Genomic DNA, 20438 nt, shown 5'->3' with positions numbered 1-20438 from the left:
AGGGACAGTCAAAGGCATTGTTGTAGTTCATTACAGTGCAACCGATGCAATGAATACAGGACCTCTAGCCATGGCTAATTATCAGTCCTTGTTCCTGGCTATACTTTTAAGGAACCTTACAAGATAGGGCAAAATAAAAGAGACATAAAAGATGGACAATTACAGCAGACATAGTTGAATTGCCACACAGATGCATGAAAAACAGCAGCAGGAAGGCAGACATAATCATATAGACTAACAACAATGACTAAAACAATAAGCGCAGTAGGTGAAATAGCAACTAAACTCTGTTCAGCTCTAACATACTGAATGTCTGTGAATGTTAAAAGTCATGTAAATGTTCTCAGGAAGAGAAATCAAGATCACAACCTACAGTGTCATTGGGATCTTTTTTTTATCTGTCTGAAGTTATAGTCCTTTTGCAGTGATGTTTCAAGTAGCATGATATTATGGAAGGATTTAAGGTGTTTTGTGTTTTTGGTTGATTTTAATGTGTCTGAATTTTAAGCAAAAACTTCAGCTTGGGCTGAGTTATGGTGTTGGTCTGTAAGGCCTGAATACACTAGGACATTTTTTAACAAGCAGTCGTATTTGCACTACTTAAAGTCTTCCAATTATTGGGTGCCATGTACAGATCTATTTTTTGTGCAAGTATTATTTAATTCCCAATTTTGGAGATGAGACATGGAAACATGGACTGTATGTGCAGTAATGAATCTTCGTATAATAAGGACTGAATGGCTTTAATAGCAGAGTGTTCTCGATAAAGGTTTGAATGACTATTAAGACATCTTTTTCATTTTTCTTGCCTTGCTATTATATAACAAATGAATATTTTAATCTTAAGGTGTTCACTTATCCTATAGCAAACTTATCACTGGAAGTTTTAGCTTAAAGTATCCCAAAGAGCTTCAATGTAGGGCAGATATATTTTCATATAAAAGTTTTAGGTGGTATCTTATCATATATTAATATTTAAAGTTTTTGCAGTAATGTTAGTAACTGAAAATGTGTTGAAGACTTGAACACAAGAGAAATTCTTCATTACTACTTCAAACTTCCTCTGGTGTCTTTGAAATGTGTGTCTTCTGTTTGTTTTGTCAGCGTCTGTATCTATGTCTCCAGTATGAATGTATTCCATGCACTATGACTGTATTGTAATTTGAATGTAATTCAAAAAATACAATAAACGATTTATTTAATCAAAAGAAATCTTTTCAAAGTCATTTTTTGACCAATCAAATTCTGTACAACCATAGTGTTGTGGATGTGCTAGGTCTAGCATTAGGACTAGCAGTGTAGTATGGAGAGCTGTGGGCTGCAGGTTGTGTGTGTGCGTGCACGCATGTCTGTGTGTGGGCGGGTGTTTGTTTGATGCCTGATTTACCTGTTTCTGCCTGTTTGCATTAATGAAGTGTCCGTGTAATCTGCCTAGTGTCCGATTTGATAATGCCAAAGTCAGGTGTCTGTGAGACTGGCATGTGTTTCCCCTCTAGTCACCTGTGCCCTGTGCCCTCTGTGTGTGATTGTGCACCTCATGCCAGTGTGACTGTGAAGGATGATGCTGTGTAAATGTCAAGCATGTGTAGCCATGTTTGTGTGTTAATCTGCCTAGTGTCTGTCTTGATTATGCTGATTATGCTGCTGTCAGGTGTTTGTTTGGGGCGACTGTCTGTTTGGCATGCATTCAAAGCAGCCTTAGCCAACCCTCTACTCACCTGTGCTTGTGTGTGTGTTTGTGTTTATGTGTGTGCGTGTTGGCAGGGATGTCGGTGAGTGCTATCAAGGACGGCTCAGGCATGCTGGTGCGCAGTTTGGTCCAGGGGGGCTCTGTTAGCCAGGATGGCAGGCTGGGGGTTGGGGATGCCATCTTGGCCATCAATGGAGAACCTACCTCCAACCTGACCAACGCCAGGGCCAGGGCCATGCTCCGCAGACTCTCTGTCATAGGGCCAGAGATGAGGTGAGGAGCCAGTCTCTGTCCAACAGCTTTACAATATGTAGAGAGTTTTGTTCTGGGCTGATAAAAGAGCAGGGCATCCATACAGTGCAAACACAGTGTACATCACACAACTCTATGCTGAGTTCTTTCTTGTTTTTCTGATCTCAATCATACTCAGCTGTATCCAAAAAAAAAAAAAAAAAAAAAAAAAAAAAAAACACCATTTGGCCTTGTGGTCAGAGCTACATGCGTCATCCTCTTTACAATGGCTCAAGTGCTACTTGAACTTTCGCATTTCTTAATTGTTCAAAAGCAGAGAAAAGAGACTTTGACACACCACATGACATCATCAAGTACAGCTTTAGCAGTCTGTATTTTTAACTGAATTTCATGGTAGAAAGAAAATGAAAGAAAAACAGCACTGAAAGCCACTTTCATAGGAGATATTTTGACTTCATGTTATTGTAAAAGCAAAAGGTGTTATTTGCATGCAGTTGTACCATTCGTTCCATCAAAAGCTGTTTTTTGCATATGCACAGTGTGGACAGCTTGCCCCTAAAATTTTCCAAAGTTGTTATTCACACATGCCAGAAAAAAAAAACATGAGTGAGATGCAGCATTACAGCAGGCACTTAGCTCTCAATGGTCCCTCTCTGGGTGCATCCACTTGCTTGTGGGGACTTTTCCTGACTATTTTTTGCTGCTTTCACACATCAGCTCAGCCTATCTTATCATGGAAATTTTACGACAAATTCAGCAGGAAGAGGTCAAGGTGAAAAATCTGGCAGTTTTCATTCACACATGCAGCTGAGCTCACCCCAAAATGTTAGAGCATTTTCAGGAATTGTGTGTATTTGTGGTCACAGCATTAGTATCAGAGTAAGCCAGGATGATGTCATGACCTTGAAACTGCAGCAAAATGTTATTTATTTCATTGTTGGCACCAATGTTTTTCTTGACGTCAAATATCTTGGGTTTTCACTTAAAATCACATCTGCTGAAGTCAGAAAAAGAGTTGTTTGATTTAAAAGAAATCACTGAGCTAGATGATAAAAGAAATATTCCAAGTCTTAATTGGTGCATTCAAATTAATAACAGCCAGAGAGATTTTCATGTTAGAACATCAGTTCATGCCCACACTGTCTTTGGAGGGGATTAAATCAGGTATAATGAGTTAAATCACGTTAAATGTCGTTAGTTTTCACACTGAATCGATCATTCTTTTGATTTACCTTGTTACACAATTCTACATCAATGCACTCATATAACATGATGACTTCGTCCCTGGAAATGTGGATTCAGCTCAGCAGGCATCATCAGCTCTCTACCCCAAATACTTTTGATTTTCCTTTTGTTTGTTTTTTTTTAATCCCAATATGTCTTTTTGGAACATTCAGCAAGTTCATAATCTCTAGTAAAACTAAGAAACCAACAGGAAACCAGGATATGAACTACTTTCAGATACAATTGAAGAGCAGATTTGAGCTGCCATGAGGCCCCCAAACTCCCCCAACAAAAGTTATTGTCTTTATTCATCGACTACAGATGCACTGATGGTAAAATTGAGGGACGATACCAATACTGATGTTTCAAATTACATTTTAGCTGATTGCCAATATCAAGCCATTGTTTTTGTATCACTTACTTTATGGTAAGACTCATAAAATGCCAACATTTTCTCTCATGTTTCAGCCAATCAGTTTGTCCAGCAGGTGACTTCTGTGTAAAAGACCTATTCCTTCAATAAGCAGTTTGGTGTGCTTGATGCCAGTGTTATAGTGAAACAACACTACAGATAAAAATCTGGGTAGATAACACAGATACTGATGTTTGACTGATGCATCTCAATGCACCTTTAACTGTGATATGAAGTTGAAACATTAAAAAATAATAAAGAAGTAAAACAACCCTCAGCCTAAGTGACATATAAACTTAAACACTATATTAAAGAACAAGAATGAGTATTTCATGATAATAAAACAATAAATAAGACAATGAAACTTATAAACAGGTATGAATGGAGTACCAAGGATTTGGCCCGATGTGCCAAAATCCGGGCTAGAGAGGGGGCAGAGGGGGGCTAGATTCAAGCTCTACACATGTTGATATACATGTGTCACTCAGCAGCCAAAGTCAAGCTCAGTGGAATCTTTTTTGTCCAAGCCTTTTCACATTTGAAGACCTCAGGCGATTTTCGGACCCTTGCAACTTCCACAGCACAAGTAGGGGCACATACCAACCCCACCACCTACCAGGATTGTATCCAAGACCTTGCTTGCTTGCCACATCCACCCCTTACTCTGACCTAAAAGTGTTGATTTTGTTATTTTTTTCAGCAGATTATTTTCCCAAGACCCTGGTAATATGCAAGTACATCCAGAGCACAACAAGGGTTGTGTCAATCCTCCTTGCTGCCTGATGGGGCAATCAGACAGCTGACTCGCCACATCTTCACCTTACTTCAGCCTCAATTTTCAGCCCAAATATGCCTTACAGTTCTGCCCAGTACTGTATATACAGTATATAATACTGACCTTTTTCTTTACTTATTCCATTTGAACCTTCCTTTGTTGTCCTTACAGGGTGGTATTGAAATGCCTATAAGAATAAAACACATTGACCATGCTGTGTCTTTAAAGATGTTTAATACCATGCAAAATTTAATTGTGTGGGTTTTAATGTAGCTGACAGCTTGTTGCTAAAATGTAACACATCCCTGGAAAACTGTCTGTTATTAGATTCAACACTCAAGTCTGAGACTTAAAGCTTCTGTGAGGAGCTTTTGGGTTGTATTCACTGGCCAACAATCTTTTTCTCCTCATTTTGAATGCCTGACATGCCACTCACAGTGAATATTTGGAATGGATCATTAAAAACGGCTGTTTGACATGGCACTGTTAATCACCTCTGCTGAAACCTGCCTCCCAGCAGGGGAGGGGGGGTGACAGGCATATGAAAATTATTATATAAGAATAATCTTTTCTCTAATAGACTGGTTTGCTTTTGTAGCTCATAAAGAGGCATCAGTGTTTTTCAAGCCTGCTGAAAAGTCCTCACAGGGGCTTTAAAACGGGCTTAGAGGCTGAATCTTATGACACAAAGACCCTGCAGTAAGCCAAGGTCTTACATTGGGCCAAGAATTAAAGAGATCCTTGTGGGTGGCTCATGTTGATCAGATTCCAGTCAGATATTAAGGCAGTTAGTCATTATATTCAAATACACTGTTCTTCATGCCACAGTTCAAACACGTCTCTGCTTAAAAACTGAGGGAGTTTTTCGTTTAGAGGGAATGAAAAAGCTCACTTGGGAATGCAGAGAACAATAAGCCACTGACAAAAAGTAATTGAAAAGTGCTCACATTTTCTAGATCTACCCATGCAGATCTTGGCAGTCAGTGTGACCCGAATGAGTGAGTATATGTCTATCATAAATATAAATACGTCTCCTCCACAGCTGCAGACTTTCACTGCATTGTCTTGTGTTTTTGATCTCACTTTGGATCACCATCACCACCTTGTTTTTGACTCTGCAGTCATAGTTGACTGAGGCGCTGCAGTCGTGTTAAATTAGATTAGATGATGAAATTTTAAAGATTGCCCGCGGGGAAATTGGGTGAATTATTACTTGCTCTAACATCAGCAGTTATGGCTCCACATTGACAATGCTTGTTTGGCTGATTGGAGATGTGCCCCACCTCCACAACCCTGCCGCCCTGCAAAACACCCACTCGCTCTCTCTCCACCTCTCTGTCTCACTCTGGCTTTTACAAGCACACACAGACGTACATTCAACGCACACACATACACAGACTTTCAATGGTCTAACCTCCAAAAACACCTTTTTCCTGCGATGGGAAATATCTCTGAATAATTCATCACTCATCTCACCTTGAACAGTGTGCTTCTGAATAAAAGAGCTTTTTAAAGAGCCTCTCGTATATGCACACACACACACACACAGAATAACACGCATGCAATCTGTATCTTCCTCCATCATATGCACTCACAGAAAAACACTCAGCCGCACACACTGCTTCCTTCTGATAGCACTGCAGACAAACTAGCAGAGGAGTGGAGGCAGATGAGTTGCTTTGGCAGCCTCAGAATAAGACAGACATAGAAGGGTGAGGGCTTGTCACTATCAAACCGCCTCTGTTGAGACAAGACAGGCTTTCCACACGGCTCAGTCACAACAGCTTAGCGTGGAGGACCTCCGTATTCAGTCTGCCACCAAGAGTGGAAGAGAGAAATTGGCTCCTTCAGCCGATTCAAGCAGCATGTCTTCTGTTAGCATCACACAAGAATGGAAGCAGGAGGGGAGGCTTTAATGATGTCCTTGACACTTTAGCTAAATGACATCGTTTACACTGTAGCTTACATAGATCCGGGCTTATGCAAAACAGAAATTACCATAAATGTTTTCCTTTTTAGAAACTTGCTGTCATAAATCAAAAATATTTCTCTTGATGACATTAAAATGTACATATTTTCCTCTTTCTTTGCGACAATAACAAGTAGTGTTGGGAGGTGGGACACATCTATAATTTTAGTGCTTTTCATGCAACATGGCAGCCTCAGTCAGTGGATTTTCATGAATATTTTTTTGTGATTTTGAGACCATTATTTAACATTTTTAAAGCTCCTGTGAGGGACTCTGTGATGGAGATGATTTTGCTGCCTCCTTTAGACAAAGGCTTTGTTTTAAGGCTTGCAGATCTTGTCCCATACATCCTTAGGTAGTGCTTACTGATAATAAAATCATACCTGCTCATACCCATTCATTTGTCTATTTTTTGTTTGTTTAGGACAAGTAAAGCGCAAACAAACTGTTAGGTACAACACTGTACATTTAGCCTTAGCTAATTTGTAATGACCATCCTTAGATGAGATTTTAAACAAACAAAACGCTAGAGGAAGTACAAAAAGTGACAAAAAGCTAAGCATTAAAAAAAACTTTTACAAAACATAGGGAACAAAACAAAATACCATTAAACACTGTACAGCAGAAGAAAAAGATCACAACATCAACAGTCAGACATTTCACCCATTCTTAGATCTTTAGGAAATGTAAAGAAAGACAGTCCTTTGGGTGCTGTTTGTAACTTAGTCCAATACCTGTTTGGCAGCAGCATTTACAGGCCTTAGAAATGATTAAACAGGTGTTATTGATCTTGTCTCTAATAGTCTTTTTTGCTTTTGTAGTTAATATAAAGGCACAATATTGATTCCAGTTCCATTTCCTGCCAAACATTCCTCACAGGAGCTTTAAAGGGATAATTTTGAACTTTTGGTTGTATAATGTACTTGAAAATAGTAATTATATTAGCCACAAGAGATTGCAGTCCCTTTAAGGACAGTATGCTGGGGGGCAACAGCAAGGAAGCGCTACGTAGTACTATGGAAGAGTACATCAACTCTGCTTAATTTAAGAAATTTTAGGTCCACACAGGTCAGCAATCGCTGTTTGCGTGTTGAAGAGTTTTATTTTTCCTCCATGAAGTCTCTGGCACTATTTTACAATGCAATGTGTTCTTCTTCCTAACTTCATTGTTATCCTCTGACCAGCTTTTTGAGTCACAGAGTAATAGCAGTGTCAAAGGCCATTTACTGGACCTTACATTGAGTTGAATTCATGTTCAGGTATCCATTGAATATGGATGCTTATTAACCTTGCAAAGCAGATGGATACACCCTTTTCCTTGTTTTTCACTGGCAAATCCATTTTGCAAAGTTCCCGTGAACCGTTTGGGCCCTGTTAGAAAGTGACAGGACCAATCAGCGATGAGGGGCAGTACTTTAAGGTGCAGCAGAGTGGTGACGTAAACAAGCAGCAGCAAGAGCTGGTGCAGTTATGGAGAAGGAGATTAGGATGCTAATCCAGATGGATGCTGCTAAAGTGCCAGTTTTATCAGAACTTGACAATATTTCTTCCTTAAAAGAAGGACAAAGAACAGCAAGGAGTTGTTTTCTTTTCAAAAATGACAAAAGTCGAGTACTTAAATATCTGTAGTCGCCATGTTTCGCGTTATTCATCAGTAGCTGCGCACGCGCAGCTTGATAGCAGCTGCATCACGTGTTTTGTTGCTCTGACTGGCCCATAGAGATGTGACAGACATTCACCCAATCAAACTCTGAGTTTTTTTCAAAGCTTCTGGCATTTGTCAAACGTTTCCTATTGAAGCTTTCCCAGATGGATGTGTGAAACAAATCCATCTGGTGTGTCAGGTTAGATGCTTATCAGGTACAGGGGAGAACAAATAGTTTATTCTACAGCTGACACAGTACAGTAATGGGTAGGCCTATAGGGTTAGTTATTTCAGTTTAGTTTTCAACCTCGACAACACAGTGTTTTTAAAAGGTAAACATATCCCATGATGGCTTGTCTAATTATCAGCCATTACAGAGTTGCTCCTCTGTGTATTCTGGGTCATAAAAGTATTCTCTCATGTCCACAATAAAACACATGTTATTGTCACTTGAGTCAAAGTCACTTATTTCTTTTTGGGTTATTTGTTACTGTCTCTTTCATAGGCTAAAGACCCAAACACCTGATAGACAAAGCCCAAGAACAGCCTATTTGTTGCTTTGTGAAATAGTGCCAATGGAAAAGCGTTCATAAGGAAAACGCTTAAATGCTTTATAATTTTTCTGTATTTCGCACATTTAAGCCAGTGATATATAGCCTAGCTTTGTTGCCTTCAGTGCGCTCTCTTTGAAGGGTTATTGCAGTCTTAAATCTCTTGTGGCAACAATAAATGCTACTACAAAATTCTATATACATCCAAATTTTAAAGACACATAGATCTCCCTTCAAGTAGATATGGGACAAAATATATACACAATAGCATTTCAGAATTCTGACATGATAAACTAATCAGTATGAATACTTTTCATTTGATTATCTTGCATTATATTAATAATAGCAAAACCATCGCATCATTATCCTTATTGTTCATCCTGTGTTACATTCATTTCATATCATATTGTAAGTCACCACTTCACCAAATCACCAAGCTTTGACAGACAGAGTTAGAATGAACATCAACAATTAGCAAACAGAGAGTAGTCTACAAAATTCAAGTGAAACCAAAGAACAAGATGCAAAAATAATCAACAAAATTTAATGCAAATAAAAGCAATTAAGATAAAGTAGGCAAGTGTTGAAAGTAAGTAAAGTGCTAAAGCAATCCAATTAAAGACATTAAAAAAACAAGAGTGGTCAAAATGATGAGATTATAGGAAGGGTGACATCACATCATAGGAAATTAACTCATTGAGTGCCAGCCCTTTTATAAAATGGAAAGTGGCTTGTGCCAGCATTTTTGGCCATTTTGAGTCATCTTTCAAGACCCACAGAATATTTTGTACTGTGACTCTGAAAACACCAAATAGCTCAAATGAAAGAAGAAAAACTCTATTTTATCATGGAAAAAACATCTGTTTGCACCTTGTTCCGTTCTTGATTTGTCTTAAGTTGAATAGAGGCTAGTTTCACCAAAAAGACCACTTTTTCTCTAAAAAGCTGAGAAAAATGCATTTTTGTGAAAGAGAATCTGTCAAGCAGAACAGTGATTTGAATGTTATAATTTGCCTTTAATAACATAGAAGACATCTGAAAATTGTATTACAAAAGTTATTTTATTTTAAAATAAATAACAATGCTTCCAGTCACTGTCATGCCATTCACACTCTAGAACTGGATGGCTGCCTTATTTCTCCGATGCACGGGGGAGACCTTGCGGCATTCTTTAGCCTCTTGGCCGGCCGAGGCAGATCAACGAAAGCGCCGATCCCTGGATTTGCTGTCGTTAAGTTCAGTGTCGGTTTCAGTGAGTAAGCGATTTCTCAGGCAAATGTTTAAAGTTTCTTCCAGCATCTAAGTTAGAACTTTTAGCTTAGATTACCTCCGTAACGATTGCTCTGCTCTTTGACCCCAGGGTCTCCACCTCTGATGTTTGATCTACCGTCACTTCCGACTGTAGTGTTCCGACTACGTATCCCAGAAGCCCCAAAATTACTCACAGGGAGCGTGAGGGCACCCCCTTGTGCCAGCCGCCAAAAAAACACTTTGATGTATATATATACGTCAGTGGCACTCAAAGAGTTAAAAGGAAAAGGAGAAAGAAAACCTAGACTGCTCTCCTACATATTTTATAAAATCTGTAAAAGCAAAAGAAGACAGTATCAGTAAACCATCAGGATGGAGGACTTGAAATGGATAAATGGATTACAGTCATGTGCATAACTTTTAGGCATCTAGGGTGTCAAGGATTCATCTCAAGTTCGACACATGTCGACATACATGTGTGTCCCTTAGCAGCCAAGGTCAAGCTCAAAGGCATCATCTCTTTTGACCGGGCCTTTTCACCCCTGGAATTACGCCTAGAGAGCACCTGTGGCCTTTGGGCCCCTGGGACATCCACAGCATGGCCAAAGGCTTGTGCCAACCCTCTAGGATGGTACCCCAGGCTGTGCTCACTTACCACATCTACCTCCTACTCTTCCTTAAAGGTGATGATTTTGTTATTTTTCAACAGATTGTTTTCCATGACGCTGGTAATATGCAAAGACATCTGGAGCACAACCAGGGTTGTGTTAATCTTCCTTCCCACCTTGTGGTGCCGTCAGGCAGCCTACTCCCCACATCTACACCTTACATTAGCCTCCTTGTTTGTCCCAAACATGCCCTAAAGGATATGCACATTACTGCATTTCTAGGCTATATGCCTTTATTCAGAAAGAAAGTAGGCAGATTTGGATAAAGGGAGAGAGAGTAGGGAAAGGAGCCTAAGATCAGCCTTGAACCTAGGCCGCTTTCAAGGACAACAGCTTCTGTCCATGGAGGGCATGTTATGACCCCTAAAGATACTATTTAACAAAAGGTGACATTACATAAAAGCAAGTCCATAAAACATAGTTTCAGATCCTAGCTTTCCTGTTCTCCCATAAAGTAGTGAAAGTGTAGTGGTTAAAAAAATCCATCTGTTGACTTAATCTGGAAGACAGATTGCCACAGAATTGATAAATCTGACTACCAGATGTTAATAGGAGTTTAAGCTTTGACCATGCTTATTTGCTTTCCTGACAGAAGTAAATTAAAGACATCAATACCACTTTCTGCTCATAAAGCTCCAGAAAGTGTTGATTAAGATGTGGAGTGTTGATTAAGGAGCTTAAGAGGTACAAACACTGAGATTTTTGTGCTTTTTGACTGAGTAAAGTTATTTCTTTCCTCTCCCTCCAGTCTTTTTTGCAAAGCTTAGCTAAGGTAACCAGCTGTTGTCTGCAGCTCTACTGTGTATTTACAGTACACCACTCAGAGTGGTATCAATCTTCTTCTCTAAAGGTCAATAAGAAAGTAAATAAAAGATTTTCTCCAGAACATCAGACTGCTCTCTGAACCATATCGTTCCATTATTCTCTCCCTCACTGGAAGAGAAAATAATCCATAAGTCCTGTGAAAAACAGCATTCAGTCTGTTTCCTTGTTTTTAGTTGTTTTTGTTGTGATTGTGGAAATATAGTTGGTACAGTAGCTTGTTACTTTATTGTGGAAATAAGGTAACAAGAAATGTATCATACTAATAACTAAACTATTTTTATCCCTCTCCCACATTTTTGTCCTGTACCCCCTACCTTCAGTATAACCTATGTCCCAGCCCACCAGGTGGATGAGCACCGCAGCCGTCTGTGTTTACCTCCTCTGGCATCCATCTCGGTAGACAGCACCCCGACCTCACCCACTCCACCAACCCTTTCTCCAGAGCCTGCCTCTGCCTCTCTCAAATCCCCTGGTCCAGTCAGAGCCACGGCCTCAGCTCAAGCTTCATCCACCCTCAAACCCTCAGCCTCGGTCAAAGTGAAAGCTGCAGCTCCAAATCCAGCAGCTGTTCGACCCTCTGCATCCTTCAGTGCTCCATCCAGGGGCTCAGGTGTAGTTCCCACCATCACACCGGCCTCTGACTCAAGGTAATGTAAAATCCAAAGTTCTCTGTCTATTATTTATGGCCACCTAATCCTTACTCAGGCCCTAGAGTGCCAGATAAAACCCGTCTCAGGGTTTATTAGACTTCAAGGCTCCACTTTATTGCATGTTGTTTGCTGCAGAGAATTCGCACTTTGAAATGGATTGATATCCTGCATGATGGGAGTTCTTCAAATGTGGTCACCTTAGGCTTTTGGATTTTATAGCACCCAGCATTTATAACAGTAACACATCACACATTTCAATTACCCAGCAGATTAAGTCATGCTAATGATCTGAGCTATTATCTGACACTTTAATTAACTGTATCCATGAGGAAACAATGTGTTTAAGTGCGTCTGCAACCAGCTCAGCGTGAGTCTCTTCCAGTCCGTAATTTCCCTTCTCCATTCTTCTCTGTGGTAAAAGCACAGGCGTCTGTGAATGTTGAATCTCTGAGTTATATTTAGCCGTTCGCTTATGGATCTCAGTGCTGACTGTCAGCGAAAATGAATTGTTTCGGCTCTGTCTGTCGCTGCTTTCGCTCCATCTTCGTGCCTCTGCCTTTCTCCTCCCTCCCATTCCTCTTCGCAGCCTTTTCTTCACTCTTATCCTTCAATACATTGTCTCCTCCTCTGCTAGACTCCTCTCTTGACTCTTTGTGTCTGCATCTGTCTCTCATCTCTCTCTCCCTTGGTCATCTCACTTTGGTTCTTTTCTCTTTACCTCATTTTTGCCCCTCCTCCCTGCCTCGGCCCTATCCCCCTCTCCTGGCCCTGCTCTCTTTCAGGCCTGGTGGAACCATTTGTTCTGGCCTCCTCTGTAACATAACTGGCTATAGGCTCCTGCTGCGCAGATAGCACCACTATCACTCACCTCCATGGGCTTATTACAGCCCTCCACCGTTAAATATATTCATGAAAAATTCTCTCCTTCTCTACCTTTTTCTTCCACACATTCACACACACACATATACAGTGTATATATACAGAGATAGTCTATATATGTGCATTAACACTCCCCCTCACACACTCACACACACACAAAGACACTACCTTTATGTGACCTCACCAGCAGATAATGTGTATTTTCAGGGCTATTTGGACCTAAAGCAGTGGATCTTCTCAAGGCCTGCCAATAAAAGTTGCTATTGGCTAAGTGTCACACTGTGTCAGGACTTTAAAAAAAACAACATTATATATATATATATATATATATATATATACACATATATATATATACATATAAAGATACCTTTTTTTCCACAGCAACTCTACAAGTGTGGTCTAGTTGAGTGCCACTTATATTACATTATTAGGGCTTCAGCTGATGATTCACCAGGGAATAATCTGTGGAATAGTTTGGGGATCTCTGGGACACTTATGTTTTGTTTTTCCTACCACTTAAATGAAACCCAAAGACATTTGAATTTCATTTCGTTCATTTGAAACATTTTTAAATCAATCACACTTAAAATTGAGCAGGTCCAGACTGACTTGTTTGTTACTTTATTTTTAAACCAGCACCTAGGGTTGCACTGAATTTCTTTTTTTTTTTTAACAGATTGGTAGACGGACCAGGTTTTTCTGTTTATTGATGAATCTGATTTTGAAAAATAGTACATAATACATTAAAAATGATTTGATGAGCAATTTCAGTTGATTTTACTTAAACATATTTTCATATTATCATATTATATTTAGTCATGACAAATAAATGACAGATAAATGAAATCAACCTGATTTCTTGTAGTTTGGACCAAATCTAAATGAAACATAGTAAACAAATAAAATTGGGTTTCAGAAGGATTTGGTCAGTAAGTGGCAGAATGTGTCTGTAATGTTGTTTTGTAGTCTGCTGGTATAGCCAACAAAGAAGAGCACTAAAATACATAATTTATGCACTTTGCCCCTTTGCACTGACCTCACTCAAAGCCACAGCCTTGTTCTTTGACTCATCATGGATTTCAAACAAGCCATTTATGAGTTAAAATACACCTTTAAACAGCTGTTCAAGCCATTATAAGATGAATCGCTGCAAAACTGGGCTACACACAATGACAATCCAATGCAGCACACACCATGTGTTACAGCCCCAGACAAGCCAGCAGGGGCTCTTTGCACAGTAAACACACTCATTGTATGTTGATGTTATTACAAATATTAAACTTGAAGAGGAAAAGCACACGCTGTCTTAGAGTTTTCCATCAATTACTTAGACTATTGAGCAACTATTATCACCATAGTTTAATTTTCCCCACCAATGTAACTTGTTCATAAAGCTTGCGTCCTGGCGATGAGTGATCACTTATATGCACATAAGCCATGCTACACAGTGAACTGCTCTGGAATGTGTGGAGCAGATGAACCCTCTGCACTCTGTGCTGTCACACAGCATTGCAGAGACAAAAACATGTTAGGATAAATTTAAACCTTCCCTGCATTTGTCCCTCTCCACTTAATATCTATAAAGTAAAGGATTTCTCTTACTTTAAAAACTGTTGAAATATTTGAGGTAGTGTAAGTATTTGAGATCAGTGCTAATTTGATCAGCTGTTTTATGATCAAGTCTTAGATTAGTTTTAGTCCCAATTACTGTTTGAAAATAGGATTTGAAGTAAACACAAGATCCCTGTGCCCTACAGAAAGTATAAACATTCAGCAAAGAAGTCCCTAAACCCAGTTAAGTCATTACTAATTGCCTCCGCAAGTCAACCGTGCCGACCGATGGGCAGCAAAAAAAAAAGATTTTGCCAGGGTTTTCAAGTAGGAACCCCCTTCATCTGTGTTTCATCCAATTAGTCCCACGACACCTCCAGAGGGCTGAACAGTGATCTCAAGCAACCCACCAACCTCCATGCTTGCACCGGGCGCACACCATGCCAACACGGAGAAATTCTCTATCTTACCTACCCTACCACATGGCCATCACAGCCCAAATAAAATTGCCACCTTCAACAGACCCAGGCTCCATACACGCTCCAGGTAGTGACAATGCTGAGGCTACCTACCCAAGCACAACTCATAATTACCATTCCAACAAGACAACTATTTCTAGCAATGACATTACACACGAAACTGCAGAAAGTACACAAGAGAAAACAAGAAGAGGGAAAGAGTTTAGCAAGAGGATGGAGGAGGCAGAGCTATGATGAGGTGCCCTGACTGGGGCTATCACTCGCCCCGCTTTACTGGGCTTGAGGCTCTACCTCCCCCTTCTCCGTCATTTTCATTAGGGGGGAGAGAGAAGAAGAGAAAAAGAAAACGGAGGAGTTGAGGGGTTTTCCTCAATGATTATTTGGTCCCCAGCCAGCATTCTTCCCCTTTATCCAAATCCACTGACTGGCCTGAGGTGCTTCATCAGACATCTCCTCAACTGTCTTTGTCCCTGCACCTTCAGCTCTCTGAATAATGAAACTGCTGACCTTGCTACAAATCCTCTACACCCCACTTCTACTGGACGAACCCTAGCTTTCCATCCTCGTTGTCCAGCTTCTGCTGCTAAAGCTGCGTATCTAAGCTTCCCTCTCAGAATTCTCACAGGGAACTGTCAGCTCTATAACATAAAATACGTGCTGACTGGCAGACCATATCACTGTCAGACCTTTAAATTAGTTAGCAAAACATGGAAAATGTGCCCTTGGCCTTTTCACTTTGAGTATAAGTGCATTACAAGACTTTGCGCAACTTCCTGAAAATAAGATACAGTTAATAGCTTCACACCAGGGCAAATGATGTAATAATCAACACAACAAATCGATTACACACACAATAACAAAGCACTGGGCAACATATAGCAAAGTAACAATACATGCAGCTGGAAAAAGTCAAGACTAAAACTGTGAACATTTTAGTCATATTTTTGATGTGGGACAAACATTCCTAGAAACTGCAGTTGCAAATGGATTTTCTTTTGTATTTATAGACCTCAGCCAGACAAGACTATAGGAATTTTATGTGATCTTAACAGTCTCCGTGCCAGGCTTTGATGTCACTCTTGCCTTCTGGCATGTATTTACGTGGGTGCCATTTTGGAGGTGGGCTGTCACGGCATAAACCAGTGGCTCTTAACTAGTAGGACAGGGCCTACAAGTGGGTCACAGAGCTGTTTTCCATGGGTTGTAAATGTGTGCCTGAAAAAAAGTCAAAAATCAATGATGCACAGAAGCCCTAACCTGATACACATCCATTGATTTTATCATCTTCCATTTGGCAGTTATAATGACTGAATTTATGTTTTCTCAAGATTTCAACTTATTTATCACATATAAAAAAAGCAGATTTTCCATGTTGATAGAAAATTTTTTTAGATCTTCAGAAACCAATAATAACAATATTATCATGAGAAATGTAATTTTCTCCCATTGCTTTTGTAACAATGTGCTTTTTAAACATGTTTTTGTCCTGTTATGTTCCATCTAAGTTCCAAAGTACATTTTTCTTTTAAAAATTTTGAGTTGAATATCTTAGATATACGGTTCACAATTTCTCAATTTCGGTGTGGTGGTGGGTCCTGATGCTTGATCATTTGAGAACCACTGGCCTGTGAATGCCTATCTATCACAGGGAATGGTCCATCCATTAGACATTATAATAACTTGCTGATATGTGAAACAATTTTCAGACTATTTTCAGATAATTTATTTTGTCACTAATGTAAGACATGTTTCGCATCCAAGAGATACTTGATTACATTTTATTGTGCATGGTTTTATACCAGAGGCAGCAAACTCTCGAGTGCCACTTTGTCAAATGAAAATGATGGTGCTAATGATGCTGTGATTCTTGTGGAGACTGTAGATGTACTTGTGGGGGCTACTAACTTGCTGAGTGAGGAGGCTGAAGCATTGGAAATGCACGTCTCCTGGACAAAACCAAAGATCCAGGCATTTTGGGGATGCTTTGGATGCTGCCATCGGATCTGTGTCTGTGAATTGAAAGAGCATGGAAGTTGTAGAATAGTTATACCTTGGCAACGTAATCCACCCATCCACTGACCTTAGCCATGGACTTGGACCCATGCATGGGGCAATGTTCACTGAGCAAGACAGTGTGGCGTTCCTGGTATCTGAGTATGCAGCTGAAAGTCAGAGTATTTTGGTCCTTGCTCCTCCCAGTCTTACTACATTCTTGTGAGGCCTGGATGTTGACTTGACTAGCTGGAGTCCTTTGTGACAACTTCTCTTCAGTGCATTTTTGGGTATCTTTGGTAAGACCATGTGTTTATTACTGATGTGCTCAGGAGAACAGGGATGGGAAGGGTCAGCTGCCTGATATGGGAATGACAGCTGCGCTATTATGGGTACCTGGTGCGCCTTCTTGAGCGTAATCCAGCTTACCATAAACTGGGTGCTGAAGACCCGGTGGGCAGGTCCAGACGCTAGGGCCGACCTCGTGCATTATGGAGAGTACAGCTGGAAGGATACCTGGTGAGATGGGGCATGGTGCTGGCCTAGACAACGGCCATCAGGAGGCCAGGACAAAGGTTGACGTGTCGAAGTGCAAAACTGGTATATGCTCTCATTCCTGACAAGACCTTTGCCAAAATGCTTCCTTCCAACTGGCAGAAATCTCCAGCAGGACCAGACTCATGTTGGACAATCATTTGCCATCTGTTAACACTGCTTATAAATTCATATTCAAATAAATGTTTTAATTTTTCAGCTTTAAAGGAAATTTTATACAATCAGTTGAAATTTTCAATGTTATTGAAGAGAAAAATGGAAAATAAAAGTATTGTTAAATGATCATGGGTTTTGCCTAATAAAATGCAAATTAATTCCGTATTATCATTATTATTTTACTCTTTTGGGACCATCAGCTGGCTGAAGAAGGAGGACACAAAAAAAGTTGGGGAGAGGACTGAGGAGAAAAAGGGCATGGGCAGTAGAAGCAGTGAAGTACCAAAGCTGGAGCTAGAGGTGGACAGTCAGCGTGAGGGAGAAGAGGAGCTTAATTCTCATACAGCGGTATCGTGGGATCAACCTAGAAGGTTAGTGAATCCCTGATGTAAGTATTAAGTCCTTTTTTTTTTTTCATCATTAGATTTTTTCTTATTTCCCATTTTCTGCTGCTCTATCAAAACTCTCCTCATCATGTTCTTTACCTCTCTCTGCCCTGAAAAGGCTTAGCAAAATCCTTGTGTGCTCAGGTTATGCTCACAGGAGGTGTAGAGTAGCACAACGCCGACTCAACATGCTCATATTTCTCTGGCCTGGAGAAGGGGACTACTTTCACACACTGTACTTATCGCATTTATGACTGCATCCTGCTCGGATAAATCACATAAGCTGCACTGCATGCAAAAAACAGCTTTTGTGTGTGTCTCCCTGGCAGGTATAATAATCTATTGTTTTGACTTAATCTCTGAAACTCTATCCACAGCCTTAAGCAGAGGAAAGAGTGAAGACTTTTTTTTTTTTTTTTTTCAGAAAAATGGCAAAACCACTGGATTAATTCTCCTTGTGAATTTTTGCAGTGATGCTTCAAACCAAATATGAGGCATCCATAAGACATACATTTATCATCACTGTGCCGCTGCTGTTAGAAGGCTTTCCAGCTCTGGAATATGTGTGGACGTGTCTCGTTTCTTGCTGTGTGTTGCAGTGTGCAGCTGACTCGAGCACCAGGTCAGTCCCTGGGTATCAGCATAATGGGAGGCAGAGGCATGGGCCGCAGACTGAGCAGTGGAGAGATGATGAGGGGAGTCTTCATCAAGAGCATCAGCCCCGACAGCCCGGCAGCACATAATGGCACCCTCCGGACTGGAGACAGGATACTAGAGGTAGTGTGTGTGGGTGTGTTCATGACTCTATGTGTTTTGCAGAGCCAAAGGCAGAAACACACTTATTAGAAATTGCAGAAGCAATAGCTTGTGTATCTTAAAGCCTTTAATTACTTGATGAGAGCCTCTGTGAGTGGCAGAAAGACCAAAAAACTTGCAAATCTAATGGTGAATGTGGCTTCATGAACATCTGCTCATGTGCTTTACACTATGTGGGAGTTGTGGCTGCATATGCTATAATCTGGTTGCTTGTTTGGGCTTTTGTGATAATTTCATCTCATGTTGTAAAATGATAAATATTTTTGCATAATTAGACAGTAGTTGTTTTTAACTCTTATTTCATATAGATTCAAGTATCCACCTAGCCTAAGTCACATTTGCATTCAGTTATCTTTGTTATCTTGATCTTTTCACACAATTCACTTTATTTGAAGGGGGTCATTATATGAACATATCATAGGTGCAGAGCACTTAAAATAACAGCACCATAGAAAAAAGCAAATCAGTTTCATTTATTGAATCATCCCCCCTGTTGGCAAAACCTGATACACTTTCCTGGTTTGACAGCATTTGGAAAACTTATTTGCTCTTCTTTTCCAAAACTCAAAACACAATCTCGTTCTCTAAAACACATTTTTCAATGTAATGCACTTGTGATTCATAATGGGGCCAGAAGTTAGACACAACTTAAGCACAGTTGTCCATTAAACACACAGAGTCAAAACTGAAAACACTTGTCTAATGATGTTGAACCGGTTTAGATCAGTTCAGAGAGCAAAGGTGAGTTAAAGTTGATATCAAAAATTAATGTAGACAATCTGAAAGTGTGAGGAAGAGGAATATGTGTGAGAGGTGCTTGACTTTGAGCAGGAGGGAGAGAGAGAAGATGGAAAAGAAGACCAACACTAAGGACAGACATTTCTGGGGATGCACAATATTATGGTCACGGTAGTTGTATCGACGGCTATCAGCTGAGTAAAAAGTGGAATATCAGCAGATCATATTTACAGCCGATATTTTGGCTATAAAAACCTGCTTATATCAGCTGTCAGTATAAGCCGTATGAACAAATAAGTTTGTTGTTGTTGTTGTTGGAGCTTTAGGCTGGACCAACAGACCTACTTCATCATTCTTTACACCTTAAAGTGTGTTTAAGGATGGAAATCTTTTAATTTTTCCTCCTCAAACTTAAAATTTTGTATTTAAGGACCAAAATTTTAGGTCAGTACTGTTTTTTGTTATCTGTATCAGCTAAAATTATTTTGTAAATACCAGCGTGTTGGATATCAGCAAAAGTCCAATATTGTGTGTCCCCACTAATTTAGATGAACATAGAATGACAGTGAGTCCTTCTGTGTGCCTCATTCTAGGCCAGTAAAAGTGAGTTTAATTCTGAATTTGGATTTAACTTGAAAACATCCCTTTATCTTGATGAATGAGGAAATTTAAAGACTTTTTAATCTATAAATTTATAGGTGAAAGCATAAGTTCTGTTTACCAAGAAGGTGTTGCTGCCTGATACACCTCCATCAATTCTTGGTCAGACCAGCTACAGGACTGTGAGCTGGTAACCACCCTTTAAAGATTTTTTTCAGCCTTTTCAGCTAGCCAGACTACATGATTTCAAGCCAAACTTTAGGCCAAATTTGATAATCGGGGGGCAAGGGGATGGGTTTCGTCTCAAATTATTGTTTGACGAAATTATCTTAAAGTGTGTGGTGTCCACAGAATTACTTCCCTACCACCTTGGA

At 40.0% G+C, this 20438-nt stretch overlaps 1 protein-coding gene across 1 annotated transcript in view; it reads left to right on the top strand.

Annotated features, from left to right (window-relative positions):
* si:dkey-92j12.5 (multiple PDZ domain protein) overlaps positions 1–20438 on the top strand; it is a 61182-nt gene that overhangs the window by 16433 nt on the left and 24311 nt on the right. The window contains exons 20-23 of the mRNA XM_041785313.1: positions 1765–1963; positions 11583–11909; positions 17725–17895; positions 18510–18687. Coding sequence (XP_041641247.1) covers positions 1765–1963; positions 11583–11909; positions 17725–17895; positions 18510–18687 — 875 coding nt within the window. The remainder of the gene's footprint in view (positions 1–1764; positions 1964–11582; positions 11910–17724; positions 17896–18509; positions 18688–20438) is intronic.

Source organism: Cheilinus undulatus, linkage group 4, assembly GCF_018320785.1.
Source record: "Cheilinus undulatus linkage group 4, ASM1832078v1, whole genome shotgun sequence".
Taxonomy (NCBI): domain Eukaryota; kingdom Metazoa; phylum Chordata; class Actinopteri; order Labriformes; family Labridae; genus Cheilinus; species Cheilinus undulatus.
The sequence above is the reverse complement of the archived record's forward strand: the minus strand, read 5'-3'. Positions and strand labels throughout refer to the sequence as shown.